General features: G+C 44.4%; 1 protein-coding gene across 8 annotated transcripts in view; it reads right to left on the bottom strand.

The window, feature by feature from the left end:
- The window catches only part of LOC129183106 (inactive rhomboid protein 2-like), a 62,243-nt gene that overhangs the window by 21,326 nt on the left and 24,209 nt on the right, over positions 1-16,708 (bottom strand). For 5 of the 8 annotated variants that reach the window (XR_008570748.1, XM_054779982.1, XM_054779980.1 and 2 more), the window contains 11 exons: positions 5,777-5,928; positions 5,519-5,702; positions 5,244-5,453; positions 4,265-4,393; positions 2,069-2,178; positions 1,693-1,902; positions 1,512-1,623; positions 1,298-1,372; positions 978-1,139; positions 756-841; positions 594-657 (listed from right to left, as the gene is read on the bottom strand). Coding sequence is in view for 7 of the 8 variants with exons in the window: in XM_054779982.1 (XP_054635957.1) it covers positions 594-657; positions 756-841; positions 978-1,139; positions 1,298-1,372; positions 1,512-1,623; positions 1,693-1,902; positions 2,069-2,178; positions 4,265-4,393; positions 5,244-5,453; positions 5,519-5,702; positions 5,777-5,928 (1,494 nt within the window). In the remaining variant the exon portion in view is untranslated. Of the gene's footprint in view, positions 1-593; positions 658-755; positions 842-977; positions 1,140-1,297; positions 1,373-1,511; positions 1,624-1,692; positions 1,903-2,068; positions 2,179-4,264; positions 4,394-5,243; positions 5,454-5,518; positions 5,703-5,776; positions 5,929-6,269; positions 7,400-16,708 lie in introns of those variants that run through there. The other 3 variants (XM_054779981.1, XM_054779979.1, XM_054779978.1) reach the window with 3 other exon arrangements.

Genomic DNA, 16,708 nt, shown 5'->3' on the forward strand with positions numbered 1-16,708 from the left:
GCTTCTTCCTACTCCTACTTCCTACTCTTCCTATGCAAAATTGTGAATTGTACTATGTGATGTGCTACTGTTTGACTCATGCATGTTCAGGATTAAAACCATGAACCATGAACCATGATAATAACAAGCCTAGTAGTGCTGTACAACTTTTATCCGCAGTCTGCAGTGCCCTCTACTGGTCAACATTATTATTCCCCCCCCCCCCCCCCCCTTTTTTTCTTTTTTTCCTCTACTGGTCAACATTCAAACTGGACGCCAACCTGTCTATAGAGGCCACCTGTCTGTAGCGGCCACTTTTGCAGACTCCCTCTAGTGGCCGCTATAGACAAGTTTGACTGTACATAATATAATATATATATAATATATTGCATATTGCAATATACGTAAACAGTGTTTATTTGTGAAATGCATCCCAGTTACGGCAAAAGAAGCATAATCTGTTCATTACGCAATGTTAGTTTGAGTGAAGAGCTGCTGCCAATCTCAGTTTGATATCAGTTGATATCATATTGGCAATAACGTGCTGGACAATATCGGATATTGGTAAGAAAGCCAATATAGAGCAACTCTAATTTAATGAGAAGTTAGCTCACCGGCCACTGAGTGATGTCATCTGGCCATGTGTGAGGCGCTGTTGATGCAGGCTCTTCACATATTCTTCACAGTGAGACAGAGGAGGATTTCAAAACAGTTAGTCCAATTGTACCCATACTAATACTATCATGTGATATGCACGTCAAGACAGGTGTCCTCACCTGGGATCCTGATGACAGACAGAGCCAGAGGACCTGTTCATGTCCACAGGCTCATTGTTCCATTTGATGAAGGTACCCAGTGTCTCCTGCATGGACAGTTTGTTTTATTATGTTGAGAGTAGCTTTTAGGAAATAATGTAAGAACATTTGTGTGTGTGTGGTGAAGAATTGTGTGCTGGCAGGTTTTAAGCCATGAAATATGCATGATGGTGAAGTACACACAGAGCAGTCCGAGCTGAAGGTCTGCACACATCCAGAGTTGTCATTCTGGACACAACATCCGGACTCCTTCTCCAGCTCTTTGGCTTTCTGGATCAGGTGGACTATCTGTCTGTCCTGACGGATGCACGGAGAGAATTTGGCTCCCAGGTGGATCAGGTCGTCCTAGGAAGAGAGGGAATATTATTATTATTATGTAATGGTGGGCAATAGTTCATAAAGTGTCAACTATGTCACTACCATATGTAGACAATCCTGTAAAGTTTAATAATATGGTTTAGTAGACCATCACAATAATATATAGCTTTAAAACTGAGACTTACAGATCTTGGACCAATCCAAAAGTTCTGCTGTTGGACATACTTGACGCTCTCATAGATGCCTTTATTCTTCAGCACCTATAGAGGGGGTCAGAGAGCTGCATAAATAAACACCACACGGTCTCATGTAGGTGAAGGACAAGAATAATTACAGCTTTACTACACATAATTATTAAAAGGCTATATCCTATTGAACAAGTGAAAAGCTGTCACTCACCAGCTCAGTTTTTGAATGTTGTGCAAACCCCACAGGGGCAAAACCGTAAGTGCAGCAGGCCAGCAAAGTAATTACAATATGGACGAATGTGATCCAGTACGTGAAGTACGGTCTGAAAATGGAAGAGTGCAATTTTACTTCTTAAATTCACATGTCACAAATTAACATTCAGTTCTCCAACCTGTGGCTGAGGAAGTCATCCAGCTGTTTCTGGACATTGCTGCTGATGCTGCGTCGGTAATGCCGGTTCAGCCACTTGCCCACAACGCCCATGCCGTAGTGACGCTTGTGTTTGTCAAAAGCAAAGTGCTTGACTTGGGAAGCAATGCGGTGGCCGCGCCGAGAATGGCTTTTTTCCTGCACTGTTGTTGGTGTTCGAGATATGTCCTTACTGAGTTTGGGGGAAGAAATTTTAATGTTTAAAGAAAAAGATCATTTTTAATTATCACCACTTTAAAAAAATGCTATTCCCATTTCTGTTCTGCTGGAAACACCGTTTAGCTTTGAAGAGGTGTGCCGAAAATAAAGAATCAGATGGTAATTGTGGTTTTACTCACAGGCTTGCCAATTTCTGGTCTAGTGGATCAATTGGGGCAAGAGTAGCAGACATTGGAGGTGACTCAAACACATCATCCGCCATAGAGTACAACTCATCGTGGACATCGACCTCCACCAACATGGTAATGGAAGCCACAAAAACAAGGCAGAGAGAATTTTTTTAAAGTCCTTGTAGTTTCAGTCATACATTTAGTCAGCATCAGTTACACATTTATTTGCAGATGGGACTGCAATGATACAGTTTGCCCAGCAGAAGGCCTTATCTAAATACTACATGGACGAAGAGGGACCAGGGAAGGAAGCTTATTACCGTATTTTCACGACCATAAGGCGCACTTAAAAGTCTTAAATTTTGTCCAAAATGGGCGGGGCGCTTTATAATGCGGCACGCCTTATGTGTATCGAGTTCCAAAATCTGTAAGTGTTGCTGTTTGACTTTTATGAGCGCTCCGCTCGACTGACTGGGAGCGTCTCCTGCCGACACGCTGCTTATAGAGAGGAAAGGTGGACGTGACTGAGGACGCTAAAGGCATGCCCCAGTAGTTATATACCTGTAGGTATACTTTATGAAATGACGCCATCTATCCACCCGGGCAAGGACTACCGTGGCGCAGCAACATCCAGCGGATTACAAGGAAAGCTGGCCATCTTCCGCTGCTACTGCAGTAAAAACATTGCAGACAAACACATCCAGCCCAACTACATCACCAACATGGACGACGTGCCGCTCACTTTCGACATCCCGGTGAACCACACTGTAGGAGGGGACCAGCACGGTAGCGAGACACACAACCGGGCAGAGAAGTCGGCTTTCACTGTTGAGCTTAGTTGCCATGGTAATGGACAGAAACTGCTACCTTTGGTGATTTTTAAGAGGAAGATGCTGCCTAAAGAAAAATTTCCAGCTGGACCCATCAAAAGGGCAGGAAGGACGAGGAGCAAATGGCAGTGTGTATGGAAAGAGACCGGATGTTTTTTTCACCACGTTTTTGTCACCACAGCCGCTGTGAAAAACCAAGTGCAGCAAATGAACTTGGAGCTTGACATCATTCTGGGAGGCTTGACGAAGGAACTCCAACCACTGGACATCGGTGTGAACACGGCGTTTAAAGTGAAGTTGTGAGAGGCGTGGGAGCAATGGATGACAGCTAGCGAACACAGCTTCACTAAGACTGGGATGCAGCGTTGTGCAAGTTACGCCACCATTTGTGAATGGATGCAAACAGGGTGTTTAAAGTGAAGTTGCGAGCGGCGTGGGAGCGATGGATGACAGCTAGCGAACACGGCTTCACTAAGACTACGCCACAATTTTGTGAATGGATTGTGGATGCTTGGGCTAAAGTGTCTGATGCACTGTTGTTCGAGCTTTCGCAAAAGCCAGCATCATTTCTGAGGCGCCACACGGTAAAGAGACTGACTCTGACAATGACGACAGGGAACCTGCCGTGTTTGATGGAGAACTTTCCCCGCTGTCATTTGGGATACAGAAGATGAGGACTTGATGGATTTGTGAATGAGGATTGATCAAAAATAACGTGAGTACATTGTTAAATACTTCAATAAATTACAACCAAACTTAGTTTTGCACCCGCTGGCTTTTTAAAAACATACAATAGCATGCATGCTAGCGTATTGTAGCGTCGCTGGAAGCACTTCCTGTTCCCCAGCGTGCTTTGCGGTAGTGTTTTGGTGCAAATGCTCTTAAAGTTACATGTTTGAGATACACAGTTGTTTGTTATTGTTCTGCAAAAATAGTGGTAGTGTCTTGTCTGTTTTTGCGTTGCTGTGTGATGTTATTAGTTGTGCACCATGACTGAGACTGTTGTGTTGAGTGATGACCATCCTGATTTCAAGTGGGTTTGATAAACTGAATGATAGTTCTGCTATTAATCTGTCTAAAGAAATAAAGTACTGTCTCTTTCTCACTGACTTCTGAGCGACATGGTATGTTTTAGCGTGCATACCTGCGCCCAATAATACGGTGCGCCTTGTATATGTGTTAAATACAGAAATAGCACCTGCAACTGAGACAGACTGCGCATTTTAATACGGTGCACCTTATGGTCGTGAAGATACGGTAGTCGAAATCCTGGTACGGTAACTTGCTGCCCTATGTCTATCACTGTATTTTTATAGCAGCAAACTTTTCAAACCCTGTTAATGGCTAAAAGAAACTGCACCAAGATCTATCTGACCTTGCTAAAAAACAGCGACTCTGACATGTCTGCCGAGTCCACAGTTTCATCCTCCAGCCAGCTAGGCCTGACAAAGCTCCTCCTGGGGAAGCTGCGACCTGTGAGGGAGCCCGCTAAGCCACTTCGGCCCTGGTTAAAAGAAACAAACCAAACGCACATGTAAATTTACAGATCATAATTATCATCATAACTTTCCATCATCACTGTCCTCACAGTCACAACTACTATATTTTGTATAATACAGGTATAGTGATTGAGTTGTTGTAATCTATTGAATAAGGATTTAAGAGTTTGTTTTATCGTGTATTGGTGTTACATTTATTTTATATTATATAACACCAAGCCCGCACTGTGGTCTAGTGGTTAGCATGTTGGCCATATACAGTAGTCACAGTCTGGAGATTGGGAAGACCTGGGATCCCTTGGGCATTTCTGTGTGGAGTTTGCATGTTCTCCCCATGCGTGGGTTTTCTCTGGATACTCCGGTTTACTCCCACATTTCAAAAAACATGCATGTTAGGTTAAACGGCGACTTTAAATTGTCCATAGGTATGAATGTGAGTGTGAATGGTTGTTTGTCTATATGTGCCCTGAGATTGGCTGGCGACCAGTCCAGGGTGCACCCCGCCTGTCGCCCAAAGTCAGCTGGGATAGGCTCCAGCATGGCCCCAAATGAGGAGAAGCGGCAGAGAAAATGGATGGATATGACACCAAATTATAGTACACAGAGGTCTGTAATAATTTTGCCTGGATTTCACATTGGATTAAGCTGCAAGGTAGGTTTTGGCACCATCAACTAAACTGTATGCAATGTATCCACTAACAGTCCATTCATATGTGTACTTTGTGTGACTCCTAATACAGCTGTAACATGTGCAAGGACCCACACACACACACACACACACACACACACACACACACACACACACACACACACACACACACAGACATAATGTAGACTTCCTGAAGCCATACCCACCCTCAGTATGTTATTTGCAGCACGGATGCTCATGCGGGCAACGGACTCCCTCTTACGTTTGGGGAAGCGGCTGTAGCCTGAGCGCTGGCTGGTGAAGGAGCTGAGCGAAGTGACCCCGGGGGTGATAGGAAACCCCTGCGCCTTGGGTGACCGAGGGTCCATCTCCTCTGGGTAACGGAAAGCACGTCCCCGTGCCAGTGGGTCCACAATCTAGCACAAACAAGAAATAAGACAGATAAATCTTGATGTGTACATATTGACATCTTTATGACAACCTTAGGCATCTTCTGTGCTCCTGGTGATTCCAGGTTCTGGTCGATGCTAGTGGCCGTGTCAGGCTCTCTGTATTGGGCCTTCAGCTTGCCATATCGTAGGCTGCAGTGGTGGAGGCTCTTCCTCTGCCAAACCTGCTGCTTGGTTTCACAGTCCTCTCCCACCCCAAACCACTGAGCCGTATTTCTATAGGTATAAAATGCGGTTAGAGGAGGAAATAACACAGGAAAGACAACAACAACAAAAAATTCTGATCTTACTTTCGGATGCTTTGTGAGAGAGAGGTCTGTCTTCCAAATTTTGCCCTTCTCTCTGATGCTGAGAGGCCTCCATCTCCGACTGCGCCAATACTCTCTGACACGGAACCAGTCGCTTGGCCACTCATGCTTTTCTTTAAAGATGGCCGCAGGGGCTGAGCAGATGAAAAGGAAAGGGGGGAAAAAGACATTTATATAATAAAATAATATATATTAATTATACAGTTTTATTATCAAAAAATATATTTTATTTTAATATATTTTAATATACTGTACTATTTTCTCTGTAATTCCAAAGTAAGTCAAATGTCATACGACATAAGAGGGAAAAAAAAAAGTCATGACATCCTCAAGACTGAAAAAAAAGAGTTTATGGCTCCTATCTCAAGTACTGCTAGGAGACCTGTATTCTTGCCACAAAATTATTTTTTACGATGGCAGACGACTAAATCTATAGTTTGGTTTGGTTTAATGTGATGTGATGCATGCAGGTTACAGCTTCTTTCAGCTTTCAGCTTCTTCCCTTGTTTCAGCAGTGCAGTTTTGAATTTCCTGTTCGTGGTCTTGACGATGATGACGGGTGTAGTGCTGTTCTTGCCATGCAGTGGGATAAAAGTATCAATAGTTTGGATGTCTACGTCCACCTCCTTAGATTGAAGCGACATCCATTTCGTCTGGTTCGTCCTTATTCGCAACTGCCCTGGCATAGGACGTAGGTTTCATCCAAAGCCCCATCACGACCACGTCATTCATTCGCGTGTTCTGCTCAGTATCATCTATGGTGGTTTTCAGTTGCTCAATGATTTTGTCTTTTTCTTCAGTCTCTTTTTTGAGAATGGCTCTCATTGCTGCATTACCTTCCTGTAATTCTTTATTCTCCACTCTCAGACCTTGAACTTCATCCGTCAAGTAATGGACCTTCTTCATTAAGGAGCCCATGTTTTGCGGCATGGGATCCAGCTTCATTACCTTCTCAATATGCTCCAGCCTCTTGTCAAATTTCAGTAGCATTTGCGCTAGGCTATATTCTTGCTTTTCCACAATCTCCTGCAACACCACCTCAAGTGTTGTCGATTAGCCGTTAGCTTGTTTTACACTGCCTTTGGTGTTTAATATTCGTTATAACAGCGAGTTTGTGTCTCTCACCAGTCCCTGTTACAGCAGGAGATATCTCATCAATAAGACTCAAAGATGTTTTAAGAGTTCAAAGCCGTGGCTGGCTTGATAGCTTGCCCATAACGGCTGTCGGTTCCTGCTATATGTTTGCTTTGGTGAGTTCAGTCCCGAATTAACCCATAAGAAACCACGGTGACACGAGTGTAACAAGCACTTTGAAGGTCCCAGTCTCTTCCTTATAAAGCGTTATGTCTGATTTTAACTTGTTAAGTCCCTAAGCAACACATACTAAACATCCTGGTGTGATGACCATGTGACAGTCATGTGACTGTAGCAGGAAGTGACCTCTCCAAAATGCAGGTCTGGCCTGTGTGCCAACTTCAAGGAAGCAGCTAATTTCAAAGAGCTGTTTTTTGTTACCACATGTAATTTCAAACACATTTCTTAGGTTCCATGCTTTGATAACATGTCCTAAATTACTTTCAACCTGGTCTGACCATATTTGTTGAAGAAAGTAATATAAAAAAGTAACAGAAATATTGCTGTAACATATTTGTCACATCGGCTTTTTAGCCTTAAAATCAGAATGAAGAACCTGATGTGACCCATTTGTCACAATAACAAAAATGCTAATAATCCACCCAATTAATTTAGCTGTTTCAATTATATTAAGATGAAATATGTTCTGCTGGTCAATTAAAAGTGTACTGAACAATTAGAAACACAAAATAATGTGAAAGTATTTGGTTTGTGTTACAAAACCGTTTTTGCAAATCTGTACATCATGTTAACACATTTTTACTATCCTATGCTGATCCTACAAAAATTTTAATGTGTTATTCTTGTTATTAAATATTCTATTATTCCAATTTCATTTGTAGTATGAGAAAGAACACGCGCTACACTTGTTATGATGCACTGGAGGCCATTTTGGGAGATGATAGTTAGTTTGAGGGATGTGACGATTGCTCAGATGAAGACCCTGATGACCCTCTTTACAATCCCAATAGTCAAGACGGGGATAGTGACGAGTCAAGTGAGTGTGGTGATTTGGACAGTAGTGAATCAAGTACACCAGATGATGTACCACAACTAAATAAATTCAGGGCAGCAAAATACATCCGTCCTAGGAAAAAAAGAAGAAACTGTCCATGCCCAAAAAAAGGAACTGAAGAAGGAACTATCCAAGGGAAAAAGTTTTCTTGGAGGAAGAAACCATTTGAAGCCCCTGAGTGTACATTCAAAGGACCACCTCCAGACAATCTTCTTAGTCCTCTGGAGTACTTCAGAAAGTTCATAACACCAGAAATGCTATGTTACTAAAGGATCAAACAAATTTGTACAGTGTACAAAATCTCTACATCACAACAATGTTAACACCACTGTAAAAGAACTGGAAATACTGATTGGCCTCTACCTGTGCATGGGTCTTTGCCAACTGACGGCAAATTGTGCATACTGGGAAAATGACACAAGGTGTCGCATGGTAGCTGACGTCATGTCAAGTAATTGTTTTCAGAACCTGCTGACAACTCTGCATTTCATTGACAACACGGATGTATCAAACTGGCAAGCCACAGATTCCAGGCAGAGGTTGGCACTAGCCTCATTCTTTGGCAGGCACAAGGAGGCCGCCCATCACTCAATGCCACATTTCTACCACCACCACTGCCCAAGAGGTTTCGTGTTGGAGATCCAGATGATGTTCGCACTGACCAAGTCGCACATTGGTCTTTGAAATGTGACAAACATGGCTGCTGCAAACTCTGCAAAGTCAATGCAGCTACCACTCTCTGTGGGAAATGTGATGCTTCACTGAGGAACGAAACTGTTCAAGTCTTACAATCTGACTTCGGCTAAATGGCTGAAGAGACTTACCAGACATAACTACTGAGAAAATGTTTTGGACAAGGTGCTGATGATACAACAGTTTCATTTCTCTTCAGCGTTTACGTTTTTTTGCACAATTTATGTTTGTAGGTCTGCAGCTATGGTAGCTTATTGCAAATGTCCCCAAATAAGCAGTGTTATTTATTTTTGATGCATTTGGCATATTTTGTGGTGCAAAGCAAAACTGATGAAGACGTTTGTTAAACCTTGCCATTGAAGTCACAGTTTTTACATGTTATGGAAATACAAATAAAAAGGCAGTTTTGTGGCCCTAAGCAGTAAAAACTAGTGATGTGAAAATTAAGCTTCATGAAGCACTTGTGATATTTTTGAAAAAATGGCATCTTTAAACCAAGAGTGCGATATAGAGGAGTCAAAAAATATCACAAGTGCTCATGAAGCTTCATTTGTCCATCCATTCCATTCCATTCCATTTTCCTCCGCTTATCCGGGTCCGGGTCGCGGGGGCAGCAGTCTCAGTAGGGAAGCCCAGACTTCCCGGTCCCCGACCACCTCCTCCAGCTCCACCGGGAGGACACCGAGGCGTTCCCAGGCCAGCTGTGAGACATAATCCCTCCAGCGTGTCCTAGGTCTTCCCCGGGGCCTTCTCCCGGCTGGGCATGCCCGAAACACCTCACCAGGGAGGCGTCCGGGAGGCATCCGGACTAGATGCCCGAGCCACCTCAGCTGGCTCCTCTCGATGTGAAGGAGCAGCGGCTCTACTCTGAGCTCCTCTCGGATAACCGAGCTCCTCACCCTGTCTCTTAGGGTGAGTCCCGCTACCCTACGAAGAAAACTCATTTCAGCCGGCTGTATCCGCGATCTCGTTCTTTCGGTCATGACCCAAAGCTCATGACCATAGGTGAGGGTGGGAACATAGATCGATCGGTAAATTGAGAGCTTTGCCTTCCGGCTCAGCTCTCTCTTCACCACGACGGTCCGGTACAGCGACCGCATTACTGCAGACGCTGCGCCGATCCGCCTATCGACCTCCAACCTTCCCTCACTCGTGAACAAGACCCCGAGATACTTGAACTCCTCCACCTGGGGCAGGACCTCATTCCCAACCCGGAGGGAGCAATCCACCCTTTTCCGACTGAGAACCATGGCCTCGGATTTGGAGGTGCTGAGTCTCATCCCAGAAGCTTCACACTCAGATGCAAACCGTCCCAGTAAACGCTGCAGGTCACAGCTCGATGAGGCCATTAGGACCACATCGTCTGCAAATAGCAGAGATGAGATCCTAGTGCCCCCGAACTGGACTCCCTCGACACCTTGGCTGCGCCTAGAAATTCTGTCCATGAAAATTATGAACAGAATCGGTGACAAAGGGCAGCCTTGGCGGAGGCCAACGTTCACCGGAAACAGGCTTGACTTACTACTGGCAATGCGAACCAGGCTCCTGCTCCGGTTGTACAAGGACTGAATGGCACGTAGTAGCGCGCCACCAATCCCATACTCCCGGAGCACCCCCCACAGGACACCGCGAGGGACACGGTCGAATGCCTTTTCCAGGTCCACAAAGCACATGTAGACCGGTTGGGCAAACTCCCAAGTACCCTCCAGGACCCTTGCAAGGGTGTAGAGCTGGTCCAGTGTTCCGCGACCAGGACGAAAACCACATTGCACCTCCTGTAGCCGAGGTTCAATTAACGGTCGTACCCTTCTCTCCAGCACCCTGGAATAGACTTTCCCAGGGAGGCTGAGGAGTGTGATCCCCCTATAGTTGGAACACACCCTCCGGTCACCCTTCTTGAAAAGGGGGACCACCACCCCAGTCTGCCAATCCAGAGGTACTGTTCCCGACTTCCACGCAATGTTGAAGAGACGTGTCAGCCAAGACAGTCCCGCAACATCCAAAGCCTTGAGGAATTCAGGGCGAAACTCGTCCACCCCCGGAGCTTTGCCACTGGGGAGCATTTTGACTACCCCAGATACCTCAGCCACGGTGATGGAACTGTCCGCGTTCGTATCCTCAGTCTCTGCTTCCTCTAGGGAAGGTATGTCAGTGGGATTGAGAAGGGCCTCAAAGTATTCCTTCCACCGCCCAACTATATCCTCAGTCGAGGTCAGCAGGCTCCCGTCCCCACTGTAAACAGTGTGGACCGGGCACTGCTTCCCCTTTCTGAGGCGCCGGACGGTTTGCCAGAACCTCTTCGAGGCCGACCGAAAGTCGTGTTCCATGGCCTCACCGAACTCCTCCCACACCCGAGTTTTTTCCTCGACCACCGCCGAAGCCGCGTGCCGCTTGGCCTGCCGGTACCCGTCAGCTGCTTCAGGAGTCCCACAAGCCATCCATGCTCGATAGGACTCCTTCTTCAGCTTGACGGCAGCCCTGACCTCTGGTGTCCACCATCGGGTTCGGGGCTTGCCGCCACGACTGGCACCGACCACCTTGCGGCCGCAGCTCCGATCGGCTGCCTCAGCAATGGAGGCACGGAATAGAGCCCATTCGGACTCGATATCCTCGTCCTCCCCCGGGATGCAGGAGAAGCTCTACCGGAGGTGAGAGCTGAAGACTCGACGAACAGGAGACTCTGCCAAACGTTCCCAGCACACCCTCACTACACGTTTGGGTCTCCCGGGTCTGTCCGGCATCCTCCCCCGCCATCTAATCCAACTCATCACCAGGTGGTGATCAGTTGACAGCTCAGCCCCTCTCTTTACCCGTGTGTCCAAAACATGCGGACGCAGGTCTGATGATACGACTACAAAGTCGATCATAGACCTGCGGCCTAGGGTGTCCTGGTGCCATGTGCACTTATGGACATCCTTATGCTGGAACATGGTGTTTGTGATGGACAAACTGTGGTTCGCACAGAAGTCCAACAACATCACACCGCACGGGTTCAGATCGGGGAGGCCGTTCCTCCCAATCACGCCCCTCCAGGTCACACTGTCATTGCCCACATGGGCGTTGAAGTCTCCCAGCAAAACGACAGAGTCACCAGTTGGGGTGCTCTCCAGCAACCCTCTGATGGACTCCAGGAAGGCTGGGTACTCTGAACTGCCGTTTGGCGCGTACGCACAAACGACAGTCAGGACCCTTTCCCCAACCCGAAGGCGTAGGGAAATGACCCTCTCGTTAACCGGGGATGACTCCAACACAGAGGCACCGAGCCGGGGGGCTATTAATAAGCCCACACCAGCTCGCCACCTCTCCCCTGCAGCAACTCCAGAGTAGAACAAGGTCCAGCCCCTCTCGAGGAGTTTGGATCCAGAACCCAAACTGTGGGTCGAGGTGAGTCCGACTATATCTAGTCGGAATGTCTCAACCTCTCTCACAAGTTCGGGCTCCTTCCCCGCCAGAGAAGTGACGTTCCATGTCCCAAGAACCAGATTTGGCCGCCGAAGACCAGGTCGCCTAGGTGCCCGCCCTCGACCGCCACCCAAAACGCAATGCACCGGACCCTTATGCTTGCCCCCGCAGGTGGTGGGTCTACCGGGGGGGAGATCCCGTGTGGCTTCTTCGGGCTGAGCCCGGCCGGGTCCCACGGGTGAAAGCCCGACCACCAGACGCTCGCCTGCGAGCCCCTCCCCCAGGCCTGGCTCCAGGGTGAGGCCCCGGTATCCCACTTCCGGGCGAGGTGCGGTCTCTCCTCGTGTGTTTATTCATAGGGGTCTTCTGAATCACTCTTGGTCTGGCCCGTCACCCAGGACCTGTTTGCCTTGGGAGACCCTACCAGGGGCATATAGCCCCAGACAACATAGCTCCTAGGATCACTCGGGCACACAAACCCCTCCACCACGGTAAGGTGGTGATTCACGGAGGGGCATTTGTCCATCCATCACTCGTAAAAAACATCAGGTTTACTTATTTTCAAAGAAGGAATATGTTTACCACTAACGCCCAATGTAACAAATATGTAACAACACAGATCTTTGGGAATAAAAAGTGTTATTTTGAAAAAAACTTTAGAAATGTGTTCTATGTGGTCCACTTGGTCTGTGGTATAGCCAGGATAATTTTCCTTTAAGGATAAATGGGTCTGGGTTCTTATGGGTTAAGGCAGCGATCTCAGCGCTCACTTCTAGAGTTGTAATCACAAGCTAAAGTCAGGAACAGTCACAAAAAGTTTAAAACTCCGGTGATAAAAAACGGTGCTCTTTCCGTGAGCGTCCTTTCCGCACAACAGGAACCGAAACCTAATAGCATTTTCTAAAAATACAAAGCAGAGGTTACAATAAACATGATTCTTTTCAACAATGACCATATCAAATGTTCAGCTTTCTGTGGGTCAGTGGATTAAAAAAACATATTAATGAAGAAATGTGACAACTTTTAACAACTTGTACTACCAAATGCAACTGTTCAGTATAGATATTACTTGTAGTAGCACTGCTTAGACATGCTGCACAGCAATTTCAAAGTCATTTTAAGGGAAACGTTTGAGAGTGTGCTTGGCTTTACAAATATATGCAGGGTTTCAACAGTAATCACTCTCCAGAAATAGTTTAAGTGTAGCAGCATGTGTCATTAAACAGTTTCAATCGACTCTGGGGGACTAAAATGGCATGTTTGTATTCAGAGCAAGGGACCTACAAGAGGCAGCTTGTTTGTCCCCCTGCCCCCAAACTGTAGGACAGCTGTCTAACATTCTGCTCAGGCGAAAGGCAAAAATACATTATTGTTCATATTTTTTTAAATTATTTTTACCCAACAAGAATGGTCTCAGTCGTACATTATTATCCTCCGGGACGTACATTGGACAGTCCTGGTGTGCAGTGTTTCTTTTTAGGAAACTGCAATGATGCAGACAAGTGCAACAGTAACAGTTTTAACAGTCTGGATGATTATTTAATTTTTTAGTAAATTAAAGTTCCTTATTTCCTGACGTGCAGCAATAATAGTTCCAGCTTGAAGCCCAGTAGATGCTGGCACACTTTCTTCTGATCCACTTGTCTTTGTCCGGATCAGCAGACTACACTGATGGAAGACTGTCACCAGGTTCTGGCTTCTCCTTAGCACTATCGCTAGTCATGACTCCTGCTGCACTGTTTTTGTCCACTTTTAGGCACACTCCCTGGGCCAGTAGAGGTGCTCTGTATGCCTGGATCTGTGCTTCTTCGTGTAAGCACACTCCTCTGTATCAAAAAATCTGATTACGAATACAGTACATGTACAGTTACACCCACAGTATACACATCATTTATACTTGTTTTCCAGCTGTTTCTCATTTTGCTGTGCTAAGACGTTTATACTGGCCCTTTATTCTAATAAACAACTATTATAAAATAATATCTAACTTATAAAATAATATCTAACATTACAAGCAACAGAAAAGGGGTGTCACTACAGCTCGTGAGATTAAAACCTGACGAGAGTTCCCGTTTGGAGAAAAGATGTCTCGTGAGAACAGGGAAGCCAGAAGTCAATCAGACTGTGAACCATGCCATTGTTACTATAAATAATAATACACCTGATATGGAAATGGCAGTGTGTGAGGCATTATTGGAACCGCACATTAAGTGCTTTACACACACTTTAAACCCTGCAATCCATTCTACTTTGGTGTTCCCAGTGTCAGCGAATGACATGTGGATGTTTTTTGTTTTTTCCTCCCCATCAGAGCTGAACAGCTGCAGCAACTTGTTAATATCCAGGCAGAAGCTGTAGCAATTCTACATTTAACCACAGTTACTTAATATTTATCAGCTCAAAACACATAAATGTTCAGGCTTGTCTGCACCTTTAATCACCGTTGCCATTAATCACCATCAACAAAATGGTTTACTAATATTAAACAATATTTTACTAATATTAAACAATATTTGAATCAATTCAAAGAACCTTTCAAAGTAATAGCAATCTCAGAAACTTGGATCAATGCTAACAAAGGAATGGACTTCGAGCTGGAAGGATATGAAATGACGTGTGCAAACAGGAACAATGCAAATGGAGGAGGTGTGGTCGTATACGTGGACAAACATCTGAACTACAAAATGGTAAAGAATATGTCATTTGTCATTGATAACATTTTAGAATGTATAACAATTGAAATCTGTAAAAAAAAAAAAAAGCTTGGAATATTTGACGATTGGATTAAGACAACGTTTACAGACATAGGTCAAAAAACTATTTTTATATGTGGAGACTTCAATATTGACCTTTTGAACTCACACAAGTGCAAGGAAATAGACGACTTCACAGATACAATGTATAGTTTGAGTTTATATTCTAAAATCATTAGACCAAGCAGAATAACAGACCACTGTGCCACCCTTATCGATAATATATTCACCAATGACTTTGATAACAACACCATCAGTGGCCTGCTAATTAGTGACATCAGTGATCATCTTCCAGTGTTCACAATTTACAATTAACATTATAAGAAAAGACAGGTGGAGGCAAAAAAGACTTTTCAAAGATTGCGTACAGAGGACAGCATCCAGGCCTTCAGGAAAGATCTAGAAGAACAAAGTTGGGAGAGTGTCTACAGTGCAACAGATGTGGACGAGGCATATGACAGCTTCCTTGGTACTTATATGGAGCTCTACGATAAGAACTGTCCCTGGCAGGAAAAGTCCAAGAAGCAAAAGAAAAACAACCAGCCATGGATGACAAAAGGACTAAAAACCGCCTGTAAGAAGAAGAACACATTATACAGGACATTCATCATCCAACAGACTAAAGAAGCAGAACAAAAGTATAAGACTTACAAAAATAAGTTGACAACTATCTTGAGAGCGTGTAAGAGGGAATATTATAGTCATGTACTTGATAAGAACAAAAATAACATGAGAGCAACTTGGGGCATCTTAAATAGTATTATTAAAAATAATATTAAGAAAGCAGACTATCCCCATTATTTCATGGTTGGAAACACTAACAGGAATGACATGAATGCGGTAGTTGAAATGTTTAATTATTATTTTGTAAATATTGGACCAAAACTGGAAGAAGAAATTCCAAAACAAGACACAATTGTTGAAGGGAATGATATTATTGATAGGAATCTTAATTCTATGTTTCTCACTGCTGTAACCAAAAAGGAGATCACTGACATTGTTAAACATTTTAAGGCAAAAACATCAACTGATTGCCATGGAATCGAAATGGAAACAGTTAAAAGGGTCATCAATGAGATCGCAGACCCGTTAACATATATCATTTCAGACTGGAATATTTCCAAGCAAAATGAGAACAGCCGAGGTGGTTCCAATTTTCAAAAAAGGAGACAAACACCAATTTACAAATTATCGGCCAGTTTCCTTGTTACCACAGTGCTCTAAAATTGTGGAGAAGCTATTTAATAACAGGTTGGACAAATTTATTAATAAGAATGAATTATTTGCTAGCAGTCAATATGGCTACAGAGCCAACATTTCAACTTCTATGGCACTGATCGAAATCACGGAGGAAATCACTACTGCTATGGACAATAGAGGATGCGCTGCAGCAGTATTCATGGATCTGACAAAAGCCTTCGATACAATTAATCACACTATCTTAATTTCAAAATTAGAAAGGTATGGAATTAGAGGATTAGTTTTGAATTGGGTAAAAGCTACCTAGCAAAGAGGAAACAATTTGTAAAGCTAGGAGAATATACATCTGGGAGTTTATACACCACGTGTGGAGTACCCCAGGGGTCCATACTGGGACCAAAACTGTTTAATTTGTACATTAACGACATTTGTAAAGTAACAAACGACTTAAAATTGTTCTTATTCGCGGATGATACCACCGCTTTCTGTTCTGGTGAAAGCACACAAGAACTCATTAAAAAGGTCAAGGATGAAATGGTCATATTAAAATCATGGTTTGACAGGAACAGATTATCCCTGAATCTAAGTAAAACTAAAATAATGCTATTCGGTAATAGCAGAAGGGACACGTACGACCAAATACAAATTAATGGAGTGGACATTGAAAAAGTGGAAGAATATAAATTCCTTGGGGTTGTAATAGATGAAAAAATGAGT

Source organism: Dunckerocampus dactyliophorus, chromosome 6 (assembly GCF_027744805.1).
Source record: "Dunckerocampus dactyliophorus isolate RoL2022-P2 chromosome 6, RoL_Ddac_1.1, whole genome shotgun sequence".
Classification (NCBI taxonomy): domain Eukaryota; kingdom Metazoa; phylum Chordata; class Actinopteri; order Syngnathiformes; family Syngnathidae; genus Dunckerocampus; species Dunckerocampus dactyliophorus.